Source organism: Apus apus, chromosome 2, assembly GCF_020740795.1.
Source record: "Apus apus isolate bApuApu2 chromosome 2, bApuApu2.pri.cur, whole genome shotgun sequence".
NCBI lineage: Eukaryota > Metazoa > Chordata > Aves > Apodiformes > Apodidae > Apus > Apus apus.
Window position 1 is genome coordinate 121,007,187 of NC_067283.1, and position 17,949 is coordinate 121,025,135.

The 17,949-nt window shown below is 45.8% G+C and overlaps 1 protein-coding gene and 6 non-coding genes across 7 annotated transcripts in view; 1 reads left to right on the top strand and 6 right to left on the bottom strand.

Annotated features, from left to right (window-relative positions):
* Positions 1-5,283: 5,283 nt before the first annotated feature.
* Positions 5,284-17,949, top strand: part of DNAJC5B (DnaJ heat shock protein family (Hsp40) member C5 beta) — a 32,652-nt gene continuing 19,986 nt past the window's right edge. The window contains exon 1 of the mRNA XM_051611052.1: positions 5,284-5,396. Coding sequence (XP_051467012.1) covers positions 5,290-5,396 — 107 coding nt within the window. The 5' untranslated portion in view covers positions 5,284-5,289. The remainder of the gene's footprint in view (positions 5,397-17,949) is intronic.
* Positions 9,195-9,267, bottom strand: TRNAA-AGC (transfer RNA alanine (anticodon AGC)). The gene has a single exon. It is a non-coding gene; the product is annotated as a tRNA-Ala (tRNA).
* Positions 9,586-9,674, bottom strand: TRNAY-GUA (transfer RNA tyrosine (anticodon GUA)). The gene is given in 2 exon segments: positions 9,586-9,621; positions 9,638-9,674. It is a non-coding gene; the product is annotated as a tRNA-Tyr (tRNA).
* TRNAA-AGC (transfer RNA alanine (anticodon AGC)) lies at positions 12,535-12,607 on the bottom strand. Its single transcript has one exon. It is a non-coding gene; the product is annotated as a tRNA-Ala (tRNA).
* Positions 12,926-13,014, bottom strand: TRNAY-GUA (transfer RNA tyrosine (anticodon GUA)). Its single transcript is given in 2 exon segments — positions 12,926-12,961; positions 12,978-13,014. It is a non-coding gene; the product is annotated as a tRNA-Tyr (tRNA).
* TRNAA-AGC (transfer RNA alanine (anticodon AGC)) lies at positions 14,377-14,449 on the bottom strand. The gene has a single exon. It is a non-coding gene; the product is annotated as a tRNA-Ala (tRNA).
* On the bottom strand, positions 14,768-14,856 carry TRNAY-GUA (transfer RNA tyrosine (anticodon GUA)). Its single transcript is given in 2 exon segments — positions 14,768-14,803; positions 14,820-14,856. It is a non-coding gene; the product is annotated as a tRNA-Tyr (tRNA).

Below are 17,949 nucleotides of genomic sequence, written 5' to 3' on the forward strand. Positions count from 1 at the left end.
GAAAGACTTATAACAATTCTTTAAAGTTTGAGACTTTAAAGGTTCATTAGAACGTGCGTAGGTCATAGAATCCCCAAAGGAAAAAAATAAGTATGCAGAGATTGTGTTAATTTCCTTCAAAGGATGAGTGTTAATAAGAAGAGCATTACAGGCTACAGAGCAGTGTCAGCTCGACACACCAGAGGGAGCTGCACTCCCACAGAACTGTAGCTCTGGGGACGCGACCTGATTACAGAACACTAGTATTCTTCTTTATGAGAGGAAGTACAGAAGTACAGAGGATTTGGGTAACCTCAACGTAATTTTATTTTATTTCTTTTATGGTTTTCCCTCTGATTGCTTCTTACCGCTAAATCATATACTTTTGAAGGCTTTGTTTTGCAAGAGTGATAAAGTCATTTCAGAGCTGATTGAAGAATCTGGTTTATTGTGTTCATACAATGTAATAGAATTAACTGTGCCTACTCTGTGGTTGTCCTGGAAAAGATATTTTAACTATGCTGTTTTGACTTCTCACAACTATGAAAAACTCCTACATTTTAGGTTGAAATGTGCCTTTCCTTGTCCCCATCCAAAGCTGAAATTTGAGGGGATGTTGGAAATTAAAGAATATACCTAAGAACAAGAGAAATGTTAAAATCACATGCTTCACATTAAAAAGCATCCACTTGACAATGTTTTTTAATCAGCTGTCACACAGTTGCTTCCTTTTTCATAAATGGTGTTTTTATATTATCATAATTAATTATGCTTGTTCATTTTGTTTTGTTTTGTTTAAAATACTGATTTATAGTTCCAGTTTTGCAGTAGAATCCAAGCACAAACTCAGTGACTCTTGCCAAAATAGAGTTTACTGCCCTATGGGGCTCCATGAATCCACCTGCAAACTTTAGTCTACATAAAATTGTACTGGGTGTCTGTGGCAAGATGGAAGTAGTGGGGTTTAGCTGCAGGGGAATCCCTGTGGGAGGAGGTCAGAGACTGCCTCATGCTGGATATAGCTGGTTCCACAGTGGACCCACTGGAGAACACAGGTGAGCCCATCTGCAAAGCTGGGAAAACATATTTAAGAAAGAGCAAAACACTGCATGGCAGTGGGGAGTGAGGGAAAAGAAGTATGAGAAATAGACCAGTGAAAACCAAGTTCAGAGAAGAAGGAGAAGGTGCCCCAGGCACTGGAGCAGAGATTCCCCTGCAGCTCACAGAGATGGCCATAGTGGAGTAGGGATTTCCCTGTAGTGCATGACAAGGACCCCAGAAGAGCAGACATCCACACTGTTGCCCACGGAGGATCCCACACCAGAGAAGGTATTTCCTGGAAGAACTGTGCACCCTAGAGCACTGTATGAAGGACTGCAGCCTGTGGGAAGGACCCACACCGGAGCGGGAGAAAAGTGTTTAGAGGAACAGCAGAGACGACCTCTTATGAACTTGCCATAACCCCCCATTTCCTGTTCACCCTGCACTGTTCAGGGGTGGGGCCAGAGGAGCCTGGAAAGAGGGTGGTGAGGAGAAAGCATTATTTCCATTTTTGTCTTAGTTTCTCACCATCCACATCTATTATAATTGGCAATATATTAATGTTCTACAAGTTGAGCCTGTTTTGCCCATGGCAGTAATTGGTAAGTGATCTCTCTGTTCTATCTTGATCCATGAGCTTTTCATCTTGAATTCTTCTCCTGTCTTGTTGAGGACGAGGAATAGGAGAGCAGTTGGGTGGGGGTCTGGGAGCCAGCTAAGGTCAACCCACCACAGAAAACGTATCATTTGGAACTGGGTGATCTGGGAAATTAACTTACTGAGTTCAAAGGATGAACTACTTGGTTCCAAGGATGACATCCCAAGAGCCATTTTTTTTTTTTTAAGTCTCTGGCATTTACAGTCTTCTCTCTTTGAAATAGAAAGGAATGGCTCTCTGTTATGGTTTGAGTGGACTGAGCAGGTTGTTGAGACCTATAAGAAGGACTAGAGACAGGGGGTCTTTAGGACCCTGAAGGACCCAGGAGGGTTGGAACAGAGAGGGGTCAGTATTCCCTCCCACTTCCTGCCATACCTTATAAAAGCCAGGAGAACAGAAAGTTCAGCCCCCTTTTTTCATGTGTGTTTTGTTGTTGGTGCTGGTGGTGCACAGTGGTCCTTCAACTCGCCATGTGCTCCCCAGAATCCAGCTTTACCCAGTGCACTGAGGATCAGTGGACCCCTCTCCTTAGGTGGCCTTACTGCAAGGGACCCTCACCCACCTATTCCTGCCATCATTGAGATCAGTTTTGTATATATTTGTATATAAGTTTGTATATATCTTCTTTCCCCCACCTGTTGCTCCCTTTTCTGGTTACAGTAAACTTGTTCCAGTTTCAATTTCCAACCTTTAAGTCTCTTCCTTGTATCTTCCCTTGGGAGGGTGGAAGGGGGGTTATAGTAATTCTGCCTGCCAGTTTGTGGTTTGCCCGCACCACTAAACGGAGACATTCTATAGACTTTTTCATGGTATAAGTTAGAGGAAAAACTACATCAGAGCAAGAGAAGACACCCTACATCTTCTGTTTTGATTTAAAAATTTGCAAGAATTCAAGAGGAGTCCAAAGGGGTCTTCTTTAGTTACCTTCTCCTGGAAGAGACTTTATAGTAAGGCTAAGCCGTGACTGGTCTCCAAGAAGTGAACTTTAGAGAAAGACTGTTGCATCTTTAAACAAATTTAATACATTTGTGGGGGGAAAAATACAAACACAAGACACCATCAAGAGTAAAGCACAGAAGAGCAACTAACTAGATACACAGCCGTCCCATGCTTTTTGGTGTCATTAACTCTCAGGTACGTCAGCCTGTAGGCTCGTGAATGTTTCATTTGTTCTTCCATAGGTCTTCCTGAGAGATAACCAATTGGGTACTGGATAAACAAACAAAAAGAGTAATCAGACTCCACTGACCTGTTTAACCTGGATTGTGAAGGATGAAAAGCAGCAGCTGCTTTCTGTGGAACAGGGCTTCTGGTGGCACTTGCTTCTTTCTTCTTGGATTATTCTGGCATAATGACATCAAGATACTGAACTGTAATGTTGTGAGTTTATACATGCCAGACTGTGTGCCATCACTCTTTGACACAGGTATGTTATTTAAATCATCTTGCCTTATTTTTCAGCACAAATCCAGATGAATTACGGGTATGGTAGAAAAAAGACGTATTATTACAACCTCTATGTAAGATAGTTCATCCTGGATAGTATACATTTTGCACAGAAAAAGCTGAAGTTAACTGGGGTCCTATCCTCTTAGAAGATGTGGAATTGTTAGAATTTGGATTGTCTTTCAATATATTTTATTGACATTCAAGGAAATTATATTTTCTTGTCTCTGTTTCACTGGAACAAAAGTACATAACTTGAAAACTGAATTCTTAATGTGACTTCAGCCATCACAAATGGATCTAATATTAAAATTTTAACTTATATCTTCCTTAATAAAGTGAGCATAACTTTTTTCTAGAAAAGTGTTATCTCATTGTGCTTTTAGTATTTTATAGGACTGCTTTAAATATGTGAGAAATAAGTTAGTAGCTAGATCTCCAAGGTGATGAATCACAAAAAGACAGCATAAGCTAGCGAGTTTAGATTTCCATAGCTCACTTGGTTATTAAAATTATTTTATGGGAAAGTACAAATCACGTGACTTTTTAGTTTTTAGAATAAAATCCATCATAACTTTAATTTTGTTTTATTCTTCAAGGTTGCTATGTAGCTAATCAAGATTATGTAATGGAATGGAATTATATATATATATATATTTTATATATATATCTGTGACCTCATGTGTTTTCCCACCATTATCTTCTGCATTAACAGCTTGATGTGCCGTGCACGATTCCTGTGTGATCAGGATAGATTCCAGGATTATATTAAATATGTTCTGGGCATACCATAATTAAAAGTAGCATTGTAACTACTGCAGGTGGTAAAGTAATATCTGTAAGATCAGATATGATTTCATTCTTAATTGTTAATTTAAAAACAAAAGTACAATCCATTTAGTTGATGGTTTTTGTATGCTACTTCAAAGTAGAAAGGAATTTTTTTTTCAGCAGATCACAAGCCCCTAAATTGTGTGTTAGCTTATTAGAAAAATAAAGCATCAAAGTATATTATGAATAAACTTAGATGTCCCAGTAAATAAGATGCAATGTGCCAGAATTGCTCGGTTTATTGTATACCTGTGTGTACTTACATGGTATTTGATTTTGGTTTTGATACTGAACAAAGCTGAAGACCTTAAAAGTGTTACATGGCTGGTTCTGAACCAAAATGTGGCCTAGTAAATAATACATGAATAATGGCAAGATAGTGTTTCTAGCTCAGCAACGAGAAGGCTGAAATAGCAGGGTGAGCAGTCTATCTAACAAAACAAGTTCTCAGAAATTTTTCTGATGGCTGGGGTTACAGCTCACTTTTTTCTGTGATCACATCTCAACATTTGGAGAAGGGTGCAACATACAAAGAAATAAAGAGGTTGTGGTGAGAGTTTTGTTGTGGCAAGTCTGCCATCAAAGAGCTGCATCTTTCTCTTATGAATAATGGGTATCTGTACTTGGTGTTTCAAATTATGGGTTATATGAATTTCTTCATATCATTGCCTAGTGTTAGCTAGGTCTGGTTTACAAATGTTTGGTTCTTCAAATCCAGAAGAGCGAACTGTGAACTTCAAGGAGGTAGTAAAGCCACTCAGTGGAGAATCACTGGTTTGTCTGCTTTGCCTCTATGTTGAAAGAAGGAACGAGCAATAGGTCTGAAGTGGACTGAAGCTTTCAGCCTGTGCTTAGCCTTTATTTGGTCCATTCTGTAAGGGCACCATGTTAAATGTATCACAAGCTCATGCATTCAGCCCAAGGTCTTGTATCTCAAAATAACACCCTGATTGATGTCAGTATTTCCCATGCATAAGTTTGCAAGAAATGGTTAGTGGAAGTGCTGTGTGCAGGCATTAATGCTGTGGGAAATTTAGCCATTCATTTCAGTGAGAGCAACATCAAGCCTTTAATATGGGCAGTGTTACCTCCCATAAGAGCTTCTCCTCTTTATTTTTTGCTTTTCCATTTTCTCACATAATTTTAAAAGTTATTAAGGGATGGAGATTTAAAGGAGATTTTCTTCTAATTTCACTTTTGTGTAATTTTAGGCTTATGCTACCTGATTAAAATCCATTAAAATGAACAATAAGAAATATTACCCTTATCTACTTGCAGACCCTGCTATTTAAAATTCTGTTCTACTTCAGCAGCTTTGGTAATGCACTGCTAACATGGCTGAACAAAGGCAACGTGCTTTGTCAACATCAGGGGAAGCGTTATATAAAATCCTGGCCTTAGAGAAGGGAGCAACACATGATGAGATTAAGAAGTCCTACAGGTATGTAAAGTGTTCTTTACAATATGTCTAAAAATGCTTGTGTGTGTCTGGCATGATTATGATGGTAGAACCTATAGAGTTACCTGCACTGTGGATTTTCAATGATACTTTTTTTTTTTTCTGTCATGAACCTGAAAAGAATCAGACATGATGCAATGTGAATCTATTGATTCTATCCCACAAGCAATCTGTGTGCTTCATCTAAAATGTTTTAATTTAGCTGAATGACAGCTCAGACTGTTAGGATAAAATAAGGCAGACTATGCTTGCAAAGTGTAATCTTTGAATACTGTGCCCAGTTCTTGTGTTAACAACTTCTCCTGAAGTGTGCTGACAAGTAAAGCCAAGGCAGAAAAGTGCCATACTGAGAATTCAAGAACTGGGCAAAGAGACGTAAAGAGTTTGATCAGTTTATCTTGTCATAAAGAAGATGAATTATAATCAGATGATCCGATTATAGTGTGAAATATTTTTGAAGGGGAAAAGTGCTGGGTGCAAGAGGGTTCTTCGCTTTGTAAAGGCAGGTGTAACCAAAACCAAGGCTTGGAATCTAAAAGCAATTGGAGCTGAAGAAGAGGTACATGGTTTTAACAGAGAGTATAACCAACCACTGAAACATACTGGCACAAGAAATGGTAGGTTCTCTATTGAAAAAGGGACTCCGAGATAAGTTCTACTCAAACACAAGTTATCAAAATGGTGAAAAGTATTTTATTGTTGAAGTGTAACAAGACCTAGAAGACGGAAAGATTTTATGGGTCATTTTGCTCTTAAATCTGTTTTACTGCTATTAAAAAGAGAAAGAACTTTAAATGTCATGAGTGTAATAGATGTTCTTGACAACAGAATATGACAGACATGTACTTGCAGGTTTAATAAATATAGTAAAACGTTTATTACAGCATCATTCTGGGCATTGTTGGTTGCACTGTATTACCAGTCAAACTTTAACATAGCTTTTTTTTTTCCTATCAAATGCAAGAATATACTTCAACTGAAGAAGAGGTGATAAAATAGATCTACTTGCATCATTATTTCGTTTGAATCTTGTTGGGACTCTGTTCTCTGTGTTTTTGAGCAAATTGCCTCTCTCCTGCTTCTATTCCTAAAGGCATGTATTCAATGGAGCTGGGAGAAGTAGTGCACATTCAAACTCTTCACACAATGGAAGGAAAGATGTTGACATCTCGTTATTCTGTTGTCTTGCATAACTATATCACTGGGGGAATAAACTTACTTACAGTATCAAATTCACTCATGACTTGCACCTTCTGTGTCCCTGTCATACAGCCTGGCTGCAGAAACAATCTTCTGTATCAAACCTCATATTTTCCTGTTGCTTTTACATTTAAATTTATGGAAAGGAGGCCTTCTTTAATCCCTCAAGGAGAGTGTTGTCATGGAAGAATGTAGAATGGGATTAACTATATTTAATGCTGAACATGAAAAAGGATGAATTACAGAGTGATCTATGGTAAAACTAACAGTGGTGCTTTATCCATCTTTATTAGTAATTATAGCAAAAAAACAAAAAGGCTGCTTCTAAGTAAAGTGGAAATGTCAGAGGGATTCACTTTTAATGGAGTAGCTGTAAATATTTGCAAGATAAAATGATGAGTCAGTCTCATATATTTGCTTTAATTATCTTTTCATTTATGCTAATCCAAAAATCTGCTACTCAACTGGTATTCTTTAGTACAAGGTATAAAACCAGCAATATCTGATTCTGAGTTTCCTGCCATTATTAATTAAGTCAGTATTAATCATACTACCACAGCCCAGGGCAAAATTTACTTTTTAATAAACATGACAGAGGTACCTCTCTGAGCTTTTATTTGGAGTTTGGCACAGTCTGATTTATCAAGGAGCAAAGCTAACAGGCTTCTAATCAGCAGAATTTCAAAGGAGATCTGTTAATGTTCAATAATCTAAAAAAAACCCCAACTAGAAACTTTTTTTGGCACAGTAATGAAACTGTACTTAGACTTCTTTACAGTCAGACAGTCAAGTAATATGCAGTGAGATACCGTATTACTGTTGCTTTGTTCAGAAGTTTAAAAACATCCAGGTTAATAGACTATTTAGCATAAAATAAGTACATTGACAAATCTGTGAGTACAAACAGGTGACTTAGAATTTAACTTGAAAAACCATGTACTCTTGAGTGTCCTGGAATGACACTGAAAAAAAGAGGGATAATGACCTACCTATGCTTATGGAATCAAAACTGTTGCAGAATAAAGGCATTGATCCCACTGCCTCTCACATGCTAAGCAGGTGCTCTGCCATTTGAACTAATTCCCCAGACAGCTATCTCTGCTAGAGGTCCTATCCCCTTGCCCAAAGCTTTGGCTTCCAGCAGCCTTGCTATCACATTCCCAGACGCCCACTCACCTTCTGCTAAACGAATAATAAGAAAATAAGGTTTCTACTTCTCCAGGATGAGCATTCCCAGTGTCCTTAGAGCATCCTCACATAGAAATCCCTCTATTCCCCAAGCTTCTTGGTGGCTCTCCACTGAAGTGGCTGTGTTTCATTGACGTCTTTCCTGAGCAGGGCACCTCACAGTGGGACACAGCGCGTGAGAACACATTTGGCTTGTGTTAAGCAAAGAGGGAGAAAACAAGGTTCCCTGTTTGTTCTGGTTTGGTTTGGTGGGTTTTTTGGTAGTGGGAGAAGGGCCCCAGGAGTGGCTCCAATAAGAAGCTGAGAAGCTCCCCCTGCTCCAAACCCAGCCAAGGAGCCATTAGAAGGACAGTATAGGTGCCTCAGCCATTAACATATGAAAGAACTGAGATAACGCCTGAGCAGAGAAGGAGAGGGGAAAAGAGCTGTGCAGGAGGAGGAGAGGTGCTGGTGAAGGAGAGCAGTGCTGGTGGTCGGTGAGGAAGAAGGGGAAGAAGGTGCCCAAGCAGAAGTTTCCCTGCAACCCATGGCGAGATGGCAGCTGTCCCCCTGCAGTCGTAGAGGAACGTGGTGGAACATTCCCTGAAAGCGTCAGGAGGAGTGAACTTGGCCAGTGGACTTGGATTTTGTGGCCAGTGGATTTGCTGCCAGTGGACTCTGCTCAGCTTTGGGACACCCCGGCACCAGGGGAGGTGGCTGTTCCCGAAGCAGCCCGTGACTATGTAGGAAGCCCAAGCTGGAGCAGCTCCAGACCTCGTGGGAAGGACTCATGAAGGAGAGGTTCGCAGAAGACTCTCTCCTGTAGGAATGACGCCATGGGGAAGCAGGGAAGGACTCTAAGGAATCCTTCCTGAGGAGGAAGCAGCGGCAGGAACCACCAGCCTGTGAAGTGACTCTAAACCCCATCCCCTGTCCCCCTGTGCTGCTGAGGGGAGGGAGGGAGAGAAACCAGCAACAAAGTGATTTGGGCCCGGGAAGAAGGGAGGGGTGGGATAACATATGCAAGCCCTGCTCTGTGTGTTGTTTGTGTCCTGTGTGTGTTTGATTAGTGTGAAATGGAATTATTATTTTTTCCCCACGTTGAGTCTGCTCTGCCTGGGACCTTAAACAGTGAAGAACCCTCCTTGTCCTTTGTCTCGACCCATGAGATTTATCCTCCTCAACTACTCAAGTGTGTGGGGAGGGGGCAAGAAGCTGAGTGAGCAGCCATGGGGCTGCTCCTTTGTTGGGCCCAAAACCACAACACTGTTAAACATCCAAGGCTGCTCTTGTTACACCCCGGGATGTTGTCCTACACTTCCCTACATGGGTGCACAGCGAGATCCCATGGCTCTGAGAAGACAGGGTCCCAGGCACAGAGCCTTGTGTCCAGGCAAGAGGAATGAAAAGCATTGGAGAATGCGGGCATCGATCCCGCTGCCTCTCGCATGCTAAGCGAGCGCTCTACCACTTGAGCTAATTCCCCAGCCCATGGGCTCTGCTGGGGGTCCTCTCCCCTCCCAGGCACCCACCCCTGACCCAGGCCACCCTGCACCCAAAGACTGGGCCTCCCATCGGTGTCTCTGTCATACCGCCCAGCAGCCACTCGCTGTCCTGCTGCTGGTGACCCCTGCCCACTGCAGTGCTCAGGAGCATCATCCCCTGCCCAGGGGTCAGCCCAAAGTGCCTTGGCTGGTTGTCTCCCCCAGCACAGGCCAGAGCTCAAGTCTGGGCAGCCCTTGAAGGGGAGCCAGGGCCAAAAGGCAGAGGTGCCTGCGGGTGTGGGCCAGAGGCAAAAGGACATTCCTTCGAGCCGGAGTTGAACCAGCGACCTAAGGATGGCCGTGCAAGGGAGCCTACAGTCCTCCGCTCTACCAGCTGAGCTATCGAAGGAACCAGGGCACAATGACACCTCATGATCTTATGGCCTCATCACACGCTCATCCAAACATTCCACCCTTGCACCACTCCCTCATCCCTGCCTGACTCTCCTCGGGAGGAAGAATGATAGAATCATCCTAGTTGGAAGGGCCTTGAAGGTCATCAAGTCCAACCATTATCTAAATTCACCTGCCATAACCTAATTTACCTGTTCAGTGCGTAAATCATTTCACTAAGCACTATATCTACATTTCTTTTAAACACTTCCCGGGATGGTGATTCCACCACCTCCCTGCTCAGCCTGTTCCACTGTCCAACTACTCTTTCAGTAAAGAAATTCTAATATCCACTCTAAGCCTCCCCTGACACAGCCTCAGGCCATTTCCTCTCATCCTGTCATTATTCACTTAAGAGGCCAACTCCCACCTTGTGCAACCTCCTTTCGGGTAGTTGTAGAAAGCAATGAGGTCTCCTCTCAGCCTCCTCTTCTTAAAACTAAACAATCCTGGTTCCCTCAGCCTCTCCTCATAGGGCTCATTCTCCAGACCTTTCACCAGCTTGGTAGCTCTTCTTCGGACACGCTCCAGCAACTCGACATCCTTCTTGTAGTGAGGGGTCCAGCACTGAACACAGTACTCAAGGTGTGGCCTCACCAATGCTGAGTACAAGGGTATGATCACCTCTCTACTCCTGCTGGTCACACTATTTCTGATGCAAGCCAGAATGCTGTTGGCCCTCTTGGCCACCTGGGCACACTGCTGGTTCATGTTAAGTTGGCTGTGTCATGCAATTTGCCTGAGGAATACAAGTTGAAGTCAAGCAGGAAGGGATATAAGCGCTACTGGACCAAGGAGATCAAGAAGATGCTGGCTGCAGTGATCAGTGCTGAAGAGCGCAGGGATGAAGCACTAGAAGACTGTATGAGGCATTTGTTTTACAACTTTTATAAAAATAGCAAAGACTGGCAGACAGCTGCAGAATGCATTGCTGTGTTAGATGTGTTGATATCTCTTGCTAACTACAGTCAAGATGGTGATGGACCACTGTGCCGACTTGTAATTCTACTGCCTGTGGATGGTGCTCCTCCCTTCCTGGAACTTAAAAATTCATGCCACCCATGCATTACAAAAACTTTATTTGGGGATGATTTTATTCCTGATGACATTGTAATAGGCAGCAAAGATGAAGACAGTGGTAGCAAAGCTCCCTGTGTGTTAGTAACTGGCCCAAATATGAGTGGCAAATCCACGCTCATGAAACAGGCTGGTCTCCTGGTTATAATGGCTCAACTGGGATGTTAGTACCCACTGAAGTCTGCAGGCTTGCACCGATTGACAGAGTCTTTATGAGGCTTGGAGCCTCAGAATGAATAATGTCGGGTTCCTCAGATGAGGAGACACTGAAGGGAGGTATGTTTTACAGTAAAAAGCCTGAGATTAAAAAAGCAGGGGTGCTAGCAGATGATGCAATGAGTAAAGATAAAACTAAGCAGCTTCAATTGGCAGTATGTCACGAACCATCAGATACCAAGGAGGAAGAAATGGAGATGAGTGAAAGTGCATGAGGCAACAGTGATGACTGCAATAGTGAGGAGGGTGTGAAGAGTAATAAGACAGTAATGTGCAGGGAAAGTTCCATAAAAGCAAAAAGAAGAAGAGTGGTGGATTCTGACAGTGATCATGATGGTTCTGATGTAGAGTTCAAGCCTGATGTGAAGGAAACAGCAAGCAGTGAGGAAGAAGCTAGTAGTGGGGTGGATGAACATGAATCTGCCAATGCAGAGACAGACACAGAGAGTGTTGCAGAAAGTCCCTTAAAAGTCCCTTCTAAACGAAAGAGACAAGACAGAAGCAAGCCAGTGCCAAGCCAGGCATGGAACCACCAGAATAATCAAAAGGCTCTCCTGAACATATAATTGGTGTCAGAAAATCCTGATAAACAAACAGGATGATTGTGCCCTGAGATAAGACAGCTTCGATCCAAACCAGTTTGGACCACAACAGGGTATCAACCAGCACTCCCAAGGCTTTCTCCACCATGGAGTTTTCTACCTACTAATCCCCAAGCCTGTAGCTTTGCATGGGGTTGTTGTGACCAAAGTGCAGGGCCCATCACTTGGCCTTGATAAACCTCATACAACTGGCCTCAGCTCATCAGTCCAGTCTGTCCACATCTCTCTGCAGAGCCTTCCTACCCTCAAGCAGATTGACACTTCCCCCCAGCTTAGTGTCACCTGCAAACTTACTTAGGAAGAAGGAAAGGTTCGCCTTAGACCCCCATGGTCCACAACCCCTCAGGCCCACATCACCTGACCAGGGCACACACATCCATGGTGCCTCTCTCCAAGAAACTGTCTACAGCATGAGTCACTGTCAGTACGGTGAGGAAGGGACAGTGGCATGCTAGGAAGTCACTGCATAGGTCAGAGTGACAGTCACATCCATTGAGAGTCAAGCAGGTCCAGACTGACAAGCCAATGATGAGGTCAAGCCAGAATCACAGAACTGCAGAACTCTCATGATTGGGAAAGTCCTCTAAGATCATCATATACAACTGTGAACATCTCCCCTCGGTGGTGTTTAAGGCCAGGTTGGATGAGGCTTTGTGCAGCTTGGTATAGTAGGAGGTGTCCCTGCTTATAGCAGGGAGGTTGTAAGTTGATGACCTTTAAAGTCTCTTCCAACCTGAACCATTCTATGATTCCAAACACAGGTAGAGAATTCCTTCCCTGCTGAGCCTGTATGACTCCTGGTGCAGCCCTGGATGTGGCCATCTAATGCGAGGGCCAGGGGCACCACAAGTTCCCATGGCCCTGAGAAGACAGGGTCCCAGGCACAGAGCCTTGTGTCCAGGCAAGAGGAATGAAAAGCATTGGAGAATGCGGGCATCGATCCCGCTGCCTCTCGCATGCTAAGCGAGCGCTCTACCACTTGAGCTAATTCCCCAGCCCATGGGCTCTGCTGGGGGTCCTCTCCCCTCCCAGGCACCCACCCCTGACCCAGGCCACCCTGCACCCAAAGACTGGGCCTCCCATCGGTGTCGCTGTCATACCGCCCAGCAGCCACTCGCTGTCCTGCTGCTGGTGACCCCTGCCCACTGCAGTGCTCAGGAGCATCATCCCCTGCCCAGGGGTCAGCCCAAAGTGCCTTGGCTGGTTGTCTCCCCCAGCACAGGCCAGAGCTCAAGTCTGGGCAGCCCTTGAAGGGGAGCCAGGGCCAAAAGGCAGAGGTGCCTGCGGGTGTGGGCCAGAGGCAAAAGGACATTCCTTCGAGCCGGAGTTGAACCAGCGACCTAAGGATGGCCGTGCAAGGGAGCCTACAGTCCTCCGCTCTACCAGCTGAGCTATCGAAGGAACCAGGGCACAATGACACCTCATGATCTTATGGCCTCATCACACGCTCATCCAAACATTCCACCCTTGCACCACTCCCTCATCCCTGCCTGACTCTCCTCGGGAGGAGGAAGGAAAGGTTTGCCTTACACTCACATGGTCCACAACCCCTCAGGCCCACAACACTTGACCTGGGCACACACAGCCATGGTGCTGCTCTCCAAGCAACTGTCTACAGCAGAAGGCACTGTCAGTACGGTGGGGATGGGACAATGGCAAACCAGGACGTCACTGAAGAGGTCAGAGTGACAGTCACATCCAGTGAGAGTCAAGCAGGTCTAGACTGACAAGCCAGGGTTGAAAGCAAGCTAGAACATCTGTCTGCATCTCAGCATCTGCATCAAGGATCTCTGTGGTTCAACACTGCCCTTGGCATAGGTGAGCTAGACGCCAGGACTCCTGCATTGTAGCACAGACAGAGATTGAAGGCCCAGAGCTGAACAAGATCTGAGCTCCTGGATGCTTGTGTGGGCCTCATGCTCCCCTACAAGGCTGGTCAGAGCTGTTCAGGCCTATTGAGGCACTCAGTGCCCAGACTAGACGTAAGGGTAGCCATGCAAGTCAGCCTGCGGTCCTCTGCTCCACCACCAGAGCTATTAATGGAACGGCAGGGCCCTCTCCCAACTCTGCCTCCATGACAAAGCTGTCAAAGAAATCAGCTTGAACGAGATCTCAGGATATCTCTTCTGAAATCTCCTCCAAGCAGCTCAAGGTTGGGGATCACATCAGTTTGCTCAAGGCTTCGGGCACTTGGCGCATGCCAAGCTCCAAGCATGGAGAAAGCACAGTATCCTTGGGTGCCAATCTTCTCCTGCCCAGCTGTCCTGAGAGGGGAAAAACTGAACCTGTCCTGCTTCAGTTGTGGTCTCTTGTTTCTCATTCCTCCATCACTCACCACAGTAAAAGGCCTTCCTGTTGAATCAACAACCTCACGACAAGCATCTGAAAGCTGCTGTTAGGCTTCTGGAAAGCCCTTTCTTCTCCAGGCTCAGGACAAGCCCAGACTCACTGGCCTTTCCTGAATGAGCAAATGCGCCTGCTCCAAACATCCTGGTGGCCTGATTCTGAAGCGACTACACTTGGTCAATTTCTGTCTTCTGCACAGAGGGCCAAAGACGGTCACCACATTCTAGAGGCCAGCTATCAAGCGCCAAATAAAAGGAGGAGAATTACTTCTCTGTGAGCCCATGCTGCTGTTGGTGCAGCCCTGGAAGCTGCCCTTTTCTGCAGGACCAAAGTGCACCATGAGGTCCCCACTGCTCCCAGGAGACACAGGGTCCCAAGCACAGAGCCTTGTGTCCAGGCAAGAGGAATGAAAAGCATTGGAGAATGCGGGCATCGATCCCGCTGCCTCTCGCATGCTAAGCGAGCGCTCTACCACTTGAGCTAATTCCCCAGCCCATGGGCTCTGCTGGGGGTCCTCTCCCCTCCCAGGCACCCACCCCTGACCCAGGCCACCCTGCACCCAAAGACTGGGCCTCCCATCGGTGTCGCTGTCATACCGCCCAGCAGCCACTCGCTGTCCTGCTGCTGGTGACCCCTGCCCACCGCAGTGCTCAGGAGCATCATCCCCTGCCCAGGGGTCAGCCCAGAGTGCCTTGGCTGGTTGTCTCCCCCAGCACAGGCCAGAGCTCAAGTCTGGGCAGCCCTTGAAGGGGAGCCAGGGCCAAAAGGCAGAGGTGCCTGCAGGTGTGGGCCAGAGGCAAAAGGACATTCCTTCGAGCCGGAGTTGAACCAGCGACCTAAGGATGGCCGTGCAAGGGAGCCTACAGTCCTCCGCTCTACCAGCTGAGCTATCGAAGGAACCAGGGCACAATGACACCTCATGATCTTATGGCCTCATCACACGCTCATCCAAACATTCCACCCTTGCACCACTCCCTCATCCCTGCCTGACTCTCCTCGGGAGGAGGAAGGAAAGGTTTGCCTTACACTCACATGGTCCACAACCCCTCAGGCCCACAACACCTGACCTGGGCACACACAGCCATGGTGCCGCTCTCCAAGCAACTGTCTACAGCAGAAGGCACTGTCAGTACGGTGGGGATGGGACAATGGCAAACCAGGACGTCACTGAAGAGGTCAGAGTGACAGTCACATCCAGTGAGAGTCAAGCAGGTCCAGACTGACAAGCCAGTGATGAGGTCAAGCCAGAATCACAGAACTGCAGAACTCTCATGGTTGGGAAAGTCCTCTAAGATCATCATATACAACTGTGAACTCCCCCCAGCCCCCACCCTAAAAAAACAAACAACCAAAAAACAACCCCAAAATATAGCCCCATAGAGCATATCCAGAACTGACTCATCTACATGGTTTTAAGGAAAGGGAGCCAGGAGACCCACATGGTTAAAGAAGAAACTGCTGAGCAAACTCAAGTGGAAGAGGAGGGTCTACAGATCATGGAAGGGAGGGCTGGCCACTCAGAAGGAATATGTAAGACTGTTGTCAGAGGATGTAGGGAGGTAACTTGGAAAGCTAAAGCCTCCTTGGAATTAAGCCTTGCAAGAGAGGGCAGGACAACAGAAAGGGCTTTTTCAAATACCTTGCAGACAAAGCTAACACTAGAGGCAGTATAGGCCCACAGTTGAATGAGGTGGGAGTCCTGGTGACAGAGGATACAAAGAAGGTGGAGCTATTTAATGCTTTTTTTTGTCTCTGTCTATACTGCTGGAGACTGTACCCAAGAGCCCCAGATGCCTGAGGCTCTAGAGGAAGTTCGCATAAAGGAGGAGTTCGCCTTCGTTGATGAGGACTGGGTTAGGAATCAGTTACACAATCTAGACATCCATAAATCATAGAATCATTAAGGTAGAAAGAGGCCTTCAATATCATTGAGTCCAACTGTAATCTAGCTATCACAACCACTAGACTATATCCTGAAGTGCCACATCTAAATGCTTCTTGAACACCTCCAGGGACACCTCCCTGGGCAGCCCATTCCAATGCCTCACCACTCTTTCAGTAAAGAAATATTTCCTAATATCCAACCTAAACCTCCCCTGGCACAACTTGAACCCATTTCTTCTCATCCCATCACTAGTTACTTGGGAGAAGAGACCAACTGGCCTCTCCACCACCTCCCTTCAGGTAGTTGTAGAGAGCAATAAGATCTCCCCTGAGCTTTCTCTTCATCAGAAGAAAAAAACACTGGTTCCCTCAGCCTCTCCTCATACAACATGCCCTCCAAACCCTTCACCAGCCTCGATGCTCTTCTCTGGACAAGCTCCAGGACCTCAATGTCTTTCTTACACTGTGGCACCCAAAACTGAACATAGTACTCAAGCTGTGGCCTCACCAGAGCTGAGTACAGGGACATGATCACTTCCCTACTCATGCTGGATGCACTGGTTTTGGTAAAGGACAGGATGCCATTGGCCTTCTTGGCCACCTGGGCACACTGCTGGCTCATGTTTAGCTGGCCATCCACCAGTATTCCCAGATACTTTTCCACCAGCTGCTTTCCAGCCAAACTTCCCCAAGCCTGTAGTGTTGCTTGGAGTTATTGTGACCAAAGTGCAGGACTCGGCACTTAGTCTTGTTAAACCTCATCCTATTGACCTCGGCCCATCAATCTAACCTGTCCAGATCTCTCTGCAGTGCCTTCCTACCCTTGAGCAGATCAACACTCCTGGTCAGTTCAGTGTCATCTGCAAACTTGCTGAGGGTGCATTTGATCCCCTTGCCCAGATCACTGATAATTAAACAGAACTGACCCCAGTACTGAGCCCTGGGGGACACCACTTGTGACCAGCCACCAGCTGCATTTAACTCTCTTTATCACAACTCATTGGGCCCAGCCATCCAGCCAGTTTTTGATCCACCAAAGAGTCCACCTGTCTATGTGATGGGCCACTGGTTTCTCAAGGAGAATGCTGTGGGTGACTGTGTCAGAGGCCTTACTAAAGACCAGGTAGATAACATCCACAACTTTGCCCTCATCCAATAGAAAGGTCACCTGGTCATAGGAGGAGATCAAGTTGGTCAAGCAGGACCTGCCTTTCATGAATCCATGCTGGCTGGGCCTGATGTCACCATTATCCTGCACTTGCCATGTGAGTGTACCCAAGATGAACCGCTCCATAGTCTTCCGTGGTACCGAGGTCAGACTGACAGGCCTGTAGTTCCCTGGATCCCCCTTTAGGCCGTTTTTGTAGGTGGGTGTCAAATTGTCAAGCCTCCAGTTGTCTAGGACCTCCCCTGTTAACCAGGACTAGATAGATGATGGAGAGCAGTTTGGCAAGCTCCTCTGCCAGCTCCCTCAGCACTCTCAGATGTATCCTATAGACTTGTGAGTGTCCAGATAGCGTAACGGGTCATTAACTGCTTCCTCCTGGATTATGGGGAGTTGCTGTTGCTCTCCATCCCTATCAGGAGGTTGAATACCCTGAGGATAATGCATCTGACTATTAAAGACTGAGGCAAAGAAGGCATTCAATACCTCAGCCTTTTCCTCATCCTTGATAGCAGTGTTTCCCCCTGCATCCAATAGAGGGTGGACATTCTCCCTGTCTATCTTTTTGTTGTTAATGTATGTGTAAAATCCTTTTTCGTTATCCCTCACAGCAGTGGCCAGGTGGAGTTCTAGCTGTGCTTTTGCCTTTCTGGTGTTCTCTCTGCATGACCTATACTCTTCTTGAGTTGCCTGCCCCTTTTTCCAATGAGTCGCTCCATCACCTTCCCAGGGACAGAGCTGAGACTAACTGGCCTGTAGTTCCCTAGGTCCTCCTTCTTGCTCTTTTCAGGACTGAAGACTGGATACTGGCCTACCTCCAGTCTTCAGGCACCTCTCCTGTTTTCCATGACCTTTCAAAGATGATGGAGAGTGGCCCAGCAATAACATCTGCCAGTTCTCCCAGCACTCACAGGTTCATCCCATCAGGGCCCATGGATTTA